Genomic DNA, 14299 nt, shown 5'->3' with positions numbered 1-14299 from the left:
TTTTTGAGATGGAGTCTCGCTCTGTCGCCCAGGCTGGAGTGCAGTGGTCGGATCTCAGCTCACTGCAAGCTCCGCCTCCCGGGTTTACGCCATTCTCCTGCCTCAGCCTCCGGAGTAGCTGGGACTACAGGCGCCCGCCACTTCGCCCGGCTAGTTTTTTGTATTTTTAGTAGAGACGGGGTTTCACCGTGTTAGCCAGGATGTTCTCGATCTCCTGACCTCGTGATCCGCCCGTCTCGGCCTCCCAAAGTGCTGGGATTACAGGCTTGAGCCACCGTGCCTGGCCAAGTAGGAGTTTCTTAGTCCCAGCCTTCAAGGAGCTGCCAAGCTAGGGGAAGCAAAGCTCGATGTAGACACCTCCAGGCCCCCAGGTAGTCAGGAGTGGGACCTGGAGGAGCCCAGGATGAGGCATCAGAGATCCAGGAGGGAATGTCTTCTTGGAGGAGGGGACATTAATGGGGTTTTGACAGATGAATTGGAGTTCACTAGTCCTAACCCTGAAGGGGCTGCTGGGGAGGAGGAAATAGAGACTATACAGTCAGGACCAGGCCTGGGGAGGCCTGGTCTGGGGAGCTCAGAGGTGATCCCTGTAGTCATCAACACTGGGGGATGGACTAGAGGGTGAGGTTGGAAGTCAGGAAACTCAGAGAAAGGAGGAGCCAGGACAGTGGGTGTGGGGATGGAAAGGAAGGAATGGGCAAGAGTTGTTTCTAATGTGGAATGGGCAGGAGTGGATGAGTGTGGGAATTAGAATAGGAAGTCAAAAATGACACCCGAGATTTTTGTCAAAGTGATGAGGGTAGACAGTGGAGCCAGTGGGCTGGGGGATGAAAAGGTAAAGATGGAGTCCTTTGGGACAGGTTGAGTCTGAGGGGCCTAGGGGCATTGGGGAGGTGGCTGGACACCACCTTAGCTGGCACACAGAGTTGGGAATGGCCAGTGCAGCAACCCTGACCCGAACCCAGCAGAGCAATGGCCAATGTCAAAGGTCAAGGAAAGGAAAGGTCAAGAAAACAGTGAGAAGAATGACGCTGGGATTGGCAGTTAGAGGGTCACTGGTGACCTTAGCAAGATCTGTTTCCATGGGTTGATGGCAGGGAACTGAGCAGGTGTGCAAGATGATGCCCGGGGACAGGAATTCTGTTTGACCTACTCCTATTTGGCCTTCCTTTCCCTAAATCCCCCAAACCTATTGTTCTGGCCTCTGCAATAGTCCTTACCAGGAAGGTTCATAATTTATCTGTTTCCTGTGGGTCTCCTCCACAAGATGGAGAGCCTCACAAGGTTAGGGGCTGAGTTTGATTCCTCTGATTCTTTAGTGAATAGCTAAAGGTCAGAGTAGAAGTTGGTAAATGTGGATGGATGGTTGGAAAGATGGAAGGGAATGGATGGGTGGATGAATGGGTGGATGGATAGATGAATAGATGGATGGATAAGTTGAGGGATAGATGAGTGGATGGATGGGTGGGAGGATGGACGAGTGGATGAATGAATGGGTAGATGGGTGGGTGGGTGGATGGATGGATGGATGGAAAGAGGGATGAGTGGATGGATGGATGGGTGGATGGGTGATACGTGAATGGATGAATGGGTGAATGTCTGAGTGAAGGACAGATGGATGAGTGGATAGATGGATGGGTGGGATGCATGGATGAATGGGTGGATGGATGGATGAATGAGTGGATGATGGAAGAATGAATGGGTAGATTGGTGGATGGGTGATGAGTGAGTGGATGGGTGGTGGATCAGTGAGTGAAGGATGGATGGATGAGTGGATAGATGGATGGGTGGGTGAATGCATGGACGGATGGGTGGGTGACTGCATGGATGGATGGGTGGGTGACTGCATGGATGGACGGGTGGATGAGTGGATGGATGAATGAATGGGTAGATGGGTGGTGTGTGGTGGATGAATGGATGAATAGGTGGATGGGTGAGTGAAGGATGGATGGATGAGTGGATGAATGGATGGATGGATGAATGGATGAGTGGATGGGTGGGAGGGTGGGTAGATGGGCAGATGGGTGGACGAGTGAGCGGATAGATAGGTAGATGGATGGATGGGTAGATGGGTAATGGGTGGATAGAGGCGTGGATGGATGAGTAGATGGAGAGATGGATGGGTGGATGGGTGGATTGAGTAAATGGGTGGACAGGGGGTGGATGATGGATGGATGAATAGATGGGTAGGTGGATAGATGGATGGATGAGTGAATGGATAGACCAAAGGGTGGATGGATAGATGGGTGGATGACTGGGGTGGATGGATGGATGAATGGGTGGATGGATGGGTAGATGAGTGGATGGATGGATGAATGAATGGGTAGATGGATGGTGTGTGATGGATGAATGGATGCATGAGTGGATGGATGAGTGAAGGATGGATGGATGAGTGGATGAATGGATGGATGAGTGGATGAATGGATGGATGAATGGATGACTGGATGGGTGGGAGGGTGGGTGGATGGGTAGATGAGTGGATGAGTGAGTGGAGAGATGGGTAGATGGGTAATGGGTGGATAGATGGGTGGATGGATGAGTAGATGGAGAGATGGATGGGTGGGTGGATAGGTGGATTGAGTAAATGGGTGGACAGGCAGGTGGATGATGGATAGATGAATAGATGGGTAGATGGATAGATGGATGGATGAGTGAATGGATAGATGGAAGGGTGGATGGATAGATGGATGGATGGGTAGATGAGTGGATGGATGGATGAATGAATGGGTAGATGGGTGGTGGGTGATGGATGAATGGGTGGATGGGTGAGTGAAGGATGGATGGATGAGTGGACGAATGGATGGATGAATGGATGAGTGGATGGGTGGGAGGGTGGGTGGATGGGTATATGGGTGGATGAGTGAGTGGATAGATGGGTAGGTGGATGAATGGATGGGAGGATGGATGAGTGGATGAATGAATGGGTAGATGGATGAGTGGATGGATGGGTGGATGGATAGGTGAGGGGGTGGATAGATGGATGGATGGATGGATGGATGAATGTGGATGGGCAAATAAATCAATGAATGGGTGGGTGGATGGGTAAAAGTTTAGGAGTGAAGGTAGAGGCTGAGAAAGCATGCGGAGGTCTGGACTGAGGAGGTGATTTTTAGGTGTGGCCCAGGAGTGAGGCGAATGAATGGAGTGAGGGCTCAGAGGAGACTGAGACCCGAGATGAGAGGTGATGCCCGCAGTTCCCAACTAGCCAGTGGCCAACCCCACCCCGTGTCTCATTCTCCAGACCCCCCTCTCAACCCCATCTGGCTCTGGATGTGGGGTTTGAGGGACTCTGAGGACGCATGGGAGGTGTGGGTCTCAGGGATCAGGAGACACATACAGCAGCTGCAGCCTAACTGCTTAATCATCAGTCCCGGTTTCCCCTCCTGTGGAATGGGGCAAGTCCCATCTTGCTTGAGGCCCTGGCCCGGGCACGTCCAAAGCCTCTGCTCTGGCACTTCCTGAGTAACGGTTGCATCCCCAGGGAAATGACGCACAGATGGTTATCAGTGACCCACATTTCTCAGAAGAGAGAGAACAGGAAGGTGGGGGCAGGCTTTTGTTGCGGTGTGCGGTGTGCCCAGCCAGCACCAGGGCATATTCCAGATCTGTCCGACCTGCGACCCTGTAATGTAGGGGTAGAAAGCAGGCAGCCCAGAACAGTAGAAGCTTGGGAAAGTCCCTTCTCCTCCCTGGATCTCAGCCTCCTCATCTGTAAAATGGGCGTAAGACTCATTCCTGCCTTGCGGGAATGACATGGCAAATCCACGAGAGGCTAGCACCTATTCTTGCTGTTGCTATTATTGATCTTGGCATATCCCAGACGTGATGGGGTTTGGGGGTGTCACAGAGCAGGGTCCTGAGCTCTGAAAGGGGGCACCTCGATTCCCTGTAGGATCGTGGACGTCGGGGGCCAGAGGTCAGAGCGTAAGAAATGGATCCACTGTTTCGAGAACGTGATCGCCCTCATCTACCTGGCCTCGCTGAGTGAATATGACCAGTGCCTGGAGGAGAACAACCAGGAGGTGCGCCACCGCCTCCCTCACCGTACCCACTTATTGGCCCAGGGCCCGTCACCTGAGCAGGAAGCTCTGGTGCAGAAAGGGAGGTGACCCTGCCCTGAACGGGCCTGTGTGCCCAGCATGGCTATGAAATGGCCCCTTCAGGCTTTCGTGGTCAGATTGCAGCAACCCAAGACACAGACCCACAGTGTTTGGCCAGGACCCCAGACACACACACACACATACACTACACATGCACACACGCACATGCACACACACATGCAATGCACATATGCACACACGCACATGCAATAAACACACACGAATGTGCACAATACACGCACACACGTGCACACACATGCACATGAACATGCAATAAACGCACGCACATGCATGATATATGCACGCGAACATACATCACACGTGCGCATATGCGTGCACATACATGCACTCACGTGTGCAATACATGCATATGCACACACATGCACACATGCACACACATGCACATATGCATCACACACGTACATATACACTACACATACACGCACACACATCCACGCACGCACACACACGCACACATGCACACACACGCACACACACATGCACACACATCCACACACATTAAGACACATGCACACATGCACACACATGCACACACCCCCACATATACACACATGCACACACATGCACACACATGAAGACACATGCACACATCCACACACATCCACACACACACACACGAAGATACATGCACACACACACATGCACACACATGCACATACAGGAAGACACACACACATACACACACGCATATGCACTTGCACACACAAGTGCTCACACACGTGCTCACACACACATGGAAATTCCTGTCCGCATGCTGGCCGCACCATGGAACACCAGGGCTTCGTCACACTCCACATCCTTGAGGGAGTCACACATGGATGCACAGCTACACAAGCACCGGCCACATCGAGGAACAGTCAAGCCCCGAGAGAGACACAGCCGCCTGCACACAGACAAGCACAGCCGTCCCAGGAGAGCAGGTCTCTCCCCAGGGGCGATGTTCTGCTTCTGTTCAGAAAGGCCTGAGGCTCCTTCTTTTACGAGTGTGAACTTTTCTCCTGCTCAATCCTTGAGCCCGAAGGTTGGGTGCATTATCACCTGCAAGGCGTGACTGTAAGGGTTAAGGTTTCACCCAGTTTGGGTCAGATGATATAATTTTGACTTTCAGGCTGAATGAGATGGAATGAATTTTAGGTCATCCTGATACTGCTTGTCCTCGAGTCTAGCCACATGAAATGGACTCGCTTCTTAGGGCTTTCGTAAGAAAGCTGCACAGACCCAGCAGTTTAAACAACAGATATTTATTCTCTACAGTTCCGGAGGCCAGAAGTCAGAGAGGGAGGTGTGGGCAAGGCTGGGTCCTTCTGACAAGACAGAATCTGTCCCAAGCCTCTCCTAGGTCCTAGTGGTGGCTGGAAATCCTTGGAGATCTTTGGTTGTCGGGGTGTCACCCTGATCTCTGCCTCCACCTAACACACAGTGTCCTCCCTGTGTGCACGTCTGTGTGTAAACTTCCTCCTTTTTATTTGGAGACAGAGTCTTGCTCTGTCACCCAGGCTGGAGTGCAGTTATGTGATCATAGCTCATTGCAGACTTGAACTCCTGGACTCCCAAAGTGCTAGGATTACCGCTGTGAGCTGCCGCGCCCGGCCAGGTCTCCCTCTTCTTCTTTCTTTTTCTTTTTTCTTTTTTTTTTTTTTGAGATGAAGTCTCGCTCTGTCACCAGGCTGGAGTGCAGTGGCGAGATCTCGGCTCACCACAACCTTTGCCTCCCAGATTCAAGCAATTCTCCTGCCTCAGCCTCCTGAGTAGCTGTGATTACAGGCGTGCACCACCATGCCCAGCTAATTTTTGTATTTTTAGTGGAGATGGGGTTGCACCATGTTGGCCAGGATGGTCTTGAACGCCTGACCTCAGGTGATCTGCCCGCCTCGACCTCCCAAGGTGCTAGGATTACAGGCGTGAGCCACCGTGCCTGGCCAGGCCTCCCTCTTCTTATAAGGACAGCAGTCACGGACTTGGGGGCCCACCTTATTCTAGTATTGCCTCACCTTAACGACCTCTTCAAAGACCCTATCTCCAGGCCAGGTGCAGTGGTTCATGCCTGTAACCCCAGCATACTGGGAGGCCAGGAGTTCAAGACTCTCTCTCCAGATAAGGTCATACTCTGAAGCTCTGGGGGGACATGAATTTTGGGAGGACACCCTTCCAACCAGCACAGGCACAAAACCATGTCAGGCACACCCAGGCAGCTGTCCACATGGAAACATGGGCACACTCACCTCAGCCCCAGCCAGGCAGGTAGGGGTGAGCGCACGCCCCTGGAGCCAACAGCTGCATCTCCGCAATGGGAGGGTTTCCTGTCCGAGCTGGCCGGCTGAAGCAATAACCTGTTTCTGCCCCCAACACAGAACCGTATGAAGGAGAGCCTCGCCTTGTTCGGGACTATCCTGGAACTACCCTGGTTCAAGAGTACCTCCGTCATCCTCTTCCTCAACAAAACTGATATCCTGGAGGAGAAAATCCCCACCTCCCACCTGGCTACCTACTTCCCCAGTTTCCAGGGTAAGCAGTTCTAGAACTTTCCATACCCTTCACCTCCCAAAAGCAGCTCCAAAGAGAGATGCTAATCCAGGCTCTACTTCAGCCTGGAGTCACAGGAAGTTTCACACAGGATCAGACCCGCGTTCTATACTCAGCTCCATCCACTGTCCCACCTCATTAAATCTATTTCCTCCTCTGTGGAATAGAATAAAATAGCAAAGGCCCTTGGAACTGAGTAAGGTGAGGAATTCTTAAAAAGAGGTGGCGTATCATGTACACCTTTTACATTTTATTTATTTATTTATTCTTGAGATGGAGTCTTGCTCTGTCACCAGGCTAGAGTGCAATGGTGTGATCTTGGCTCACTGCAACCTTTCCTCCCGAGTTCAAGTGATTCTCCTGCCTCAGCCTCCCGAGTAGCTGGGATGACAGGCATACGCCACCACCTCAGCTAATTTTGTATTTTTAGTAGAGACAGGGTTTCTCCATGTTGGTCAGGCTGGTCTTGAACTCCCGACCTCAGGTGATTTACCTGCGTTGGCCTCCCAAAGTGCTGGGATTACAGGCCTGAGCCACTGCGCCGGCCTTTTTCTTTAATTTTTAAAAGCAGAGCCTTGAACAATGTTTCCAAAGCACACAGTTTTTGTAAATATAACGACCTTCTTTCATGCGGCTCTTGTAGGTATAGATTTGCATAACGTTTCTTTTAATTGCATATGAACCAAGACACGTACAACGGGCAAAAACAGGTTTGGGAACAAACTCTCAGTACATCCAGAGGGTGAAAGGGCCACAGGGCAACTACAGAGGAACACCATCTAGTGTTGGGCACCACTTAGTATATTTTACAAAGGGGAGGCAGAGTTGTGGTTAGTCCAGGGACCGACATGACGAAGGTATATATTCACTAGCACTTTCCCCAGAATACCACCGTGAGGATAAAGTGTGGTGGCGGAAGTATCCTGCTTAGCTACTGCCAAGTAACACACCGTCCCCAAACTTAGTGACTTAAACTGGCCATTTTCCTTTGCTCATGATTTTGTGGGTCAGGAATTTGGGAAGGGTTGAGCTGGGTAAGTTCATCTCTGATCCATGTGACATCAGCTGAGCTGCCTGGGATTGGAGATACACTTCCAAGATAGCTTCTTCCCCCACATGTCTGGTGCCTTGGTGCTCTTGGCCTCTCTCTCTCTGTCTCTCCCTGCCTCCATCTCCCATCTCATCTATCTCTCCTCCCCTTCCTTCCAGTCTCTCTCTCTCCTTTTCCACCTCCCCTGTTCTCTCTCTCTCTCCATTTGGGGCCTCATGATCCACAGCCTCCTCACATGGTTTGCGCTTACTCACAATATGGCTGCCTCAGGGTAGACAGACTTCAGCCCAGGTGGAAGCGGCTTCTCATGATCGCCTCAGAAGTGTCAGACGTTACCTCTGCCACATTCTATTTGTCAAGCACATCACTCATATCAGCCTGGATTCAAAAGAAAGAGACTCCACCTCTTGAAGGAAGAATGACACATGCATACAGGGAGGGAAGGAAGTGATGGCAGCCATCTTGGAGATAACTTGCCTTCATTTCCTGGGATGCCATAACAAAATACCACAAACTGGGTGGCTTAAAACAACAGAAGTCCAAAGTGAAGATATTGGCAGCATTGGTTCCTTCTGGAGGCTCTGAGGGAAAATCCGTTCCATGCTTCTCTTTTAGCTTCTGATGGTGGCCAACAACCCTTAGCTTGTAGACGTATCGCTCCAATCTCTGCCTACATGTTCACATGGCTGTCTTCTCACCATGTCTTTACGTGTCCTCTCCTGTTGTTATAAGACCATCAGTCATTGAATTTACGGCCCATACTTTAGTATGACCTCTTTTTGTTTTTTTAGACAAGGTCTTGCTCTGTTGCCCAGGCTAGAGTCCAGTGGTGTGATCACAGTTCACTGCAGCCTCGATCTCCTAGGCACAGGTGATCCTCCCATCTCAGCCTCCTGAGTTGCTGGGACTACAGGCATGCACAACCACATCCGGCTAATTTTTGTATATTTCTGTAGAGACAACTTTCGCCATGTTGCCCAGGCTGATTTAGAACTCCTGGGCCCAACCACACATCTGTCATCCACCTGCCTTGGCCTCCCGAAGTGCTAGGATTACAGGCGTGAGCCATCATGCCCGGCCGTGACCTATATTAACCTAATTACATCTGCAAAGATCTGATTTATAAATAAAGTCATATTCTGAGGTTCCAGGTGGACATGCATTTTGGGGGACATTGTTCACCTCAATATACAAGCAACCATAGTAGATGAGTCCTTAGTACATACTTGACACCAGGTCCACAATCAGTAAACATAAGCTTTGGTGAAGTCACCAGGTTTTGACCCCTGGTCTTGTCATGTCTCAGAGCCCGTGAGACCAATTTTAGCCAATCATACCCGCAAGATTCAGGGTCTGGGAGACAGATGTCAAGTTTTTCCAGGATGGTGGCCTAGACAGCCCCTCTTCCCTGCCTAGCAGCCCTGGGAATCAGATCATAGTTTAGAGAATTTGGGAACAGGATAAGGTAGATATTTTTTCATTCAAGTCAAAGGGAACCTCCCATGACTCATCCTTGTCTCCCAGCACAAGTGGCTGGTACACTCTTTGCTGACTCTCAGCCCTTCTCTCCGCTGTGCTAAATAATATTCGTGATAATAATAATAAACCACACTTTGGGAGGCTGAGGCGCGCAGATGACTTGAGGTCAGGAGTTCGAGACCAGCCTGGCCAATATGGCAAAACCCCATCTCTATTAAAAATACAAAAATTAGCTGGGTGTGGTGGCAGGGGCCTGTAATCCCAGTTACTTGGGAGGTTGAGGCAGGAGAATCGCTTGAACCTGGGAGGCAGAGGTTGCAGTGAGCAGAGATCATGCCACTTCACTCCAGCCTGGGCGACAGAGCGAGACTCTGTCTCAAAATAATAATAATAATAATAATAATAATAAAAACAACAACAACAACAACAATAGCCAACACATCTGCTGCACTGGTGGAAGCTACTCTACATAGCTTGTTTAATCTTCATGTTAAAACCCTATGCTGTGGCTCGTTGGTCTAGGGGTATGATTCTCGCTTTGGGTGTGAAAACCCTATGCAGGGCTGGGCACAGTGGCTCACGCCTGTAATCCCAGTGCTTTGGAGGGTCAAGGCAGGCAGATCATTTGAGGTCAGGAGTTCAAGACCAGCCTGGCCAACATGGCAAAACCCCGTCTCTACTAAAAATACAAAAATTAGCTGGGCGTGGTGGCAGGCGCCTGTAATCCCAGCTACTGCCGAGATTGCACCATTGCACTCCAGCCTGGGCGACAGAGCGAGGCTCCATCTCAAAAACAAAAAATAAAAAACACCTACACAGCAGGACTTACTCATCTAGCCGTTATAGAGATGGAGAAACCGAGGCACAGAGTGATGCAGTCTCTTGACAACAGTCACACAATCAGTGAGAGGCAGAGGCAGAGTTTGAACCCAGGCTGTCCAGACCCAGAGCCAGAACGTCTGAACTTAATCGTTCTACTACTACATTGTCTTTCTGAAATAATATTGATAGGTTACAACCATGAAGTCTTCTGTTTATTAAGCAACGAACCCTCTACATAATGTTAAATCCTCGAGACAACTCTGTGAGGCCCAAGACTGTTCTGATCCCCATTTTACAAATGAGGAAACAGGCTCACAGAGTTTACAGGTACTAAAATACTATTATAGATAACCCAACTTGTGAGTGAGTAGCAGAGCCAAGTCTAGGGCTCCCAAAGCCCTTAATTCACGTTGTGCTTTCAGTACACAGGTATTGAACACCCTGCCATAACTTATCAGAGCAGCCACCCAGGCTGACTTTGAGGACTCTCTTCCCCTTCTTTGGCCTTGCTGCCCCTGCCTGCACAGTCCTGGGATATTTGTCTCTGTGATTCCAGTCTGCCAACCACACTGGCTGGAAGCAAGGCCAAGAGAATGTCTCTCTTTAACACAGTTCTGCTGAAAGTCCCAGAGCTGGATCTCATTGGTCCATTTCAGGTCACATGACCCTAGTGAGACAACCTCCTGTGCTCCCATTGGCTGGGCGTGAGTCATGTGACCAGCTATGACGACAAAAGATGGCGTCAATGCTCAGAAAAATGACGGGAGGGATCCCTGGGGCCCTTTAGCTCAGGTTACGGGGAAAAGGGTCACCAGAGGCCCCCAGGGTCCAAAGACGGAGGGTCCTCACCCACTTCCCACACTCTGTTTCCCCAGGCCCTAAGCAGGATGCCGAGGCAGCCAAGAGGTTCATCCTGGACATGTACACCAGGATGTATGCCGGCTGTGTAGACGGCCCCGATGGCAGCAAGAAGGGCGCGCGCTCCCGACGCCTCTTCAGCCACTACACATGTGCCACAGACACACAGAACATCCGCAAGGTCTTCAAGGACGTGCGGGACTCGGTGCTCGCCCGCTACCTGGACGAGATCAACCTTCTGTGACCCAGGCCCCACCTGGGGCAGGCGGTACTGGCAGGCGGGTGGGAGGTGGGGGTGGCTGCAGGGACCCCTAGTGTCCCTGGTCTATCTCTCCAGCCTCGGCCCACACGCGAGTGAGTCGGGGGACGGACGGCCCGCTGCTGGCTGCTCTCTGCCTCTCACCAGGACAGCCGCCCCCCAGGGTACTCCTGCCCTTGCTTGACTCAGTTTCCCTCCTTTGAAAGGGAAGGAGCAAAACGGCCATTTGGGATGCCAGGGTGGATGAAAAGGTGAAGAAATCAGGGGATCGAGGACTTGGGTGGGTGGGCATCTCTCAGGACCCCATCTCCGGGCATGTCACCTCCTGGGCAGGGGTCTGGGACCCGCTGTGGGTGACACACACCCTGGCATGGGGCTAGTAGATCCTTTAGGCGCCTTCGGGCGTGGACTCTGGTGCGCTCTAGTGGACAGCAGAAGGAACGCCTTCCAGGAGCCTGCGGACTAGGGGTGCAGGGACTTCCTTTTGCAAAAGGTGACAGACCGCTGGAAAACACTGTCCCTTTCAGAGCTCCGTGGCGCACAGCGTGTCCTGCCTCGGTTTGCAGATGGGAGAAAACGCGGCCCAAAAGCATCCCCTCGTCCTATGCAGGCTGGGGGTGGGCATACTGCATCTTAACCTTTTGTATTTATTCCGTCACCTTCTGCAGGGCTCCGTGCGGGGTGAAATTAAAGATTTCTTAGAGGCTGTATCGCCAGCGTCCTGTTTATCCCTCTGCATCCCTTTCTCGGCAGGGGGCACTGGTTACAGTGCGGGGAGCAACGTGGAGTAGGAAGGAAAAAAGTTATACTTCTTGTCTACCCACCTGTCCTGGCCATGGTACTCAGAACTGTGGGCGCTGTGAGTCCTGCAAGCCGGGATGTGGAGTCTAACCTCCCTCCCTGGCTGGGGGGACATTGGAGCAGACCCCTCCGTGGCTACTGACTCGAAATTCCAGCAGCAGCCACCACCCAGCTTTGAGAAGTCCTCTTACTATTCTCAGGGCAGTCTTCTGTGGTACAAGCCATAGCACCCCACTTTACAGATGAGGAATCTGGGGCACAGAGAATGGAGTAATTTGACTAAGCTCACACATCTGGAATGGACAGAGGCAGGAGCCTACTCCTACGTTGAACACATTTGTGGCTTTTTGTTTGTTTTTTTTGAGACAATCTCGCTCTGTCGCCCAGGCTGGAGTGCAGTGATGTGATCTCGGTTCACTGCAGCCTCTGCCTCCTGGGTTCAAGTGATTCTCCTGCCTCACCCTCCCAAGTAGCTGGGACTAGAGGTGCCCGCCACCACACCTGGCCATTTTTTTGTATTTTTAGTAGAGACGGTGTTTCACTGCGTTAGCCAGGGTGATCTTGATCTCCTGACATCGTGATCCACCCGCCTCGGCCTCCCAAAGTCCTGGGATTGCAGACGTGAGCAACCGTACCCGGCCAATTTTTGTGTTCTTTAGCAGAGACGGAGTTTCACCATGTTGGCCAGGCTGGTCTCCAACTCCTGATCTCAAGTGATCCGCCTCCCTCAACCTCCCAAAGTGTTGGGATTACAGGCATGAGCCACCATGCCTGGCCTAACTTTTCTTCTTATAAAACCACTAGTCACACTGGATCCGGGTTCAGCCTGTCGTCCCCATGGTAACTTGACTACATCTGCAAAGGTTGTATTTCTAAATAAGGTCCCATTCGCAGATACCAGGGGTTATGACTTGACCATATCTTTTTAGGGGAGCCACATTTCAACCTATGAAAGATACTTTGTAATATAAAAATTAGCCGGGCGTGGTGGTGCATGCTTGTAATCCCAGTTAGTTGGGAGGCTGAGGCATGAGAATTGCTTCAGCCCCGGAGGCAAAGATTGCAGTAAGCCAAGATTGTGCCACTGCACTCCAGCCTTATTACAAAATAATTTTACTAATTATTATTATTGTTTTTTGAGACTGTGTCTTGCTCTGTCGTCCCCCAGGTTGGAGTACAATGGCACGATCTTGTCTCACTGTAACCTCTGCCTCCTGGGTTCAAGTGATTCTCCTGCCTCAGCCTCCCTAGTAGCTGGGTTTATAGGCACCGCCACCATGCCTGGCTAATTTTTGTATTTTGTAGTAGAGGGAGGGTTTCACCATGTTAGCCAGGCTGGTCTCAAACTCCTGACCTCAAATGAACCACCCACCTCAGCTTCCCAAAGTGCTGGGATTACAGGTGTGAGCCACCACGCCCGACCAATTTTTGTAAAATAAAATTTAGAAATTTTCAATAAAATTTAACAAAATAATTTTATGAATTATTTGTAAAACAAATGTTACAAAATAATTTTATAAATTGTAAAAGTTATAAAATAATTTTACAAATTCTTTAAATTTTACCAATAATTCTATGAAATTTTACAAATTCTTTGTTGTAATGATTTTGTAAATATTTTATAAGTTATCTGGAAAATAAATTTTACAAGTTATTTTTACAAAAATGATTGGTGGCCGGGCGCGGTGGCTCAAGCCTGTAATCCCAGCACTTTGGGAGGCCGAGACGGGCGGATCATGAGGTCAGGAGATCCAGACCATCCTGGCTAACACGGTGAAACCCCGTCTCTACTAAAAAAATACAAAAAACAAGCCGGGCGAGGTGGTGGGCGCCTGTGGTCCCAGCTGCTCGGGAGGCTGAGGCAGGAGAATGGCGTGAACCCGGGAGGCAGAGTTTGCAGTGAGCTGAGATCCGGCCACTGCACTCCAGCCTGGGTGACAGAGCAAAAATTTCTCAAAAAAAAAAAAAAAAAAAAAAAAAAAAAAGATTGGTAAAAAATATTTTAAAAAAATAATTTGTAAAAATTTGTTCTTTTTTTTTTTTTTTTTGAGACAGAGACTCACTCTGTTCTCTGTGGCCCAGGCTGGAGTGCAGTGGTGCAATCTCGGCTCACTGCAAGCTCTGCCTCCTGGGTTCACACCATTCTCCTGCCTCAGCCTCCCGAGTAGCTGGGACTACAGGCGCCCGCCACCTCGCCCGGTTTTTTTTGTATTTTTTTTAGTAGAGACAGGGTTTCACCGTGTTAGCCAGGATGGTCTCGATCTCCTGACCTCATGATCCGCCCGCCTTAGCCTCCCAGAGTGCTGGGATTACAGGCATGAGCCAGCGTGCCCGGCCTCTTCTTGTTTTGTAAGAATTTTAGACTCATAGAAAAGTTGCAGAAGT

General features: G+C 50.5%; 1 protein-coding gene across 1 annotated transcript in view; it reads left to right on the top strand.

The window, feature by feature from the left end:
- Nucleotides 1-11821, top strand: part of GNA15 (G protein subunit alpha 15) — a 40913-nt gene extending 29092 nt beyond the window's left edge. Inside the window, exons 8-10 of the mRNA XM_026455496.2 lie at nt 3893-4022; nt 6473-6626; nt 10872-11821. Of these exons, the coding sequence (XP_026311281.1) occupies nt 3893-4022; nt 6473-6626; nt 10872-11098 (511 nt within the window). The 3' untranslated portion in view covers nt 11099-11821. The remainder of the gene's footprint in view (nt 1-3892; nt 4023-6472; nt 6627-10871) is intronic.
- The last annotated feature ends 2478 nt before the right edge of the window (nt 11822-14299 follow it).

This window comes from Piliocolobus tephrosceles, chromosome 21, assembly GCF_002776525.5.
Source record: "Piliocolobus tephrosceles isolate RC106 chromosome 21, ASM277652v3, whole genome shotgun sequence".
NCBI lineage: Eukaryota > Metazoa > Chordata > Mammalia > Primates > Cercopithecidae > Piliocolobus > Piliocolobus tephrosceles.
The sequence above is the reverse complement of the archived record's forward strand: the minus strand, read 5'-3'. Positions and strand labels throughout refer to the sequence as shown.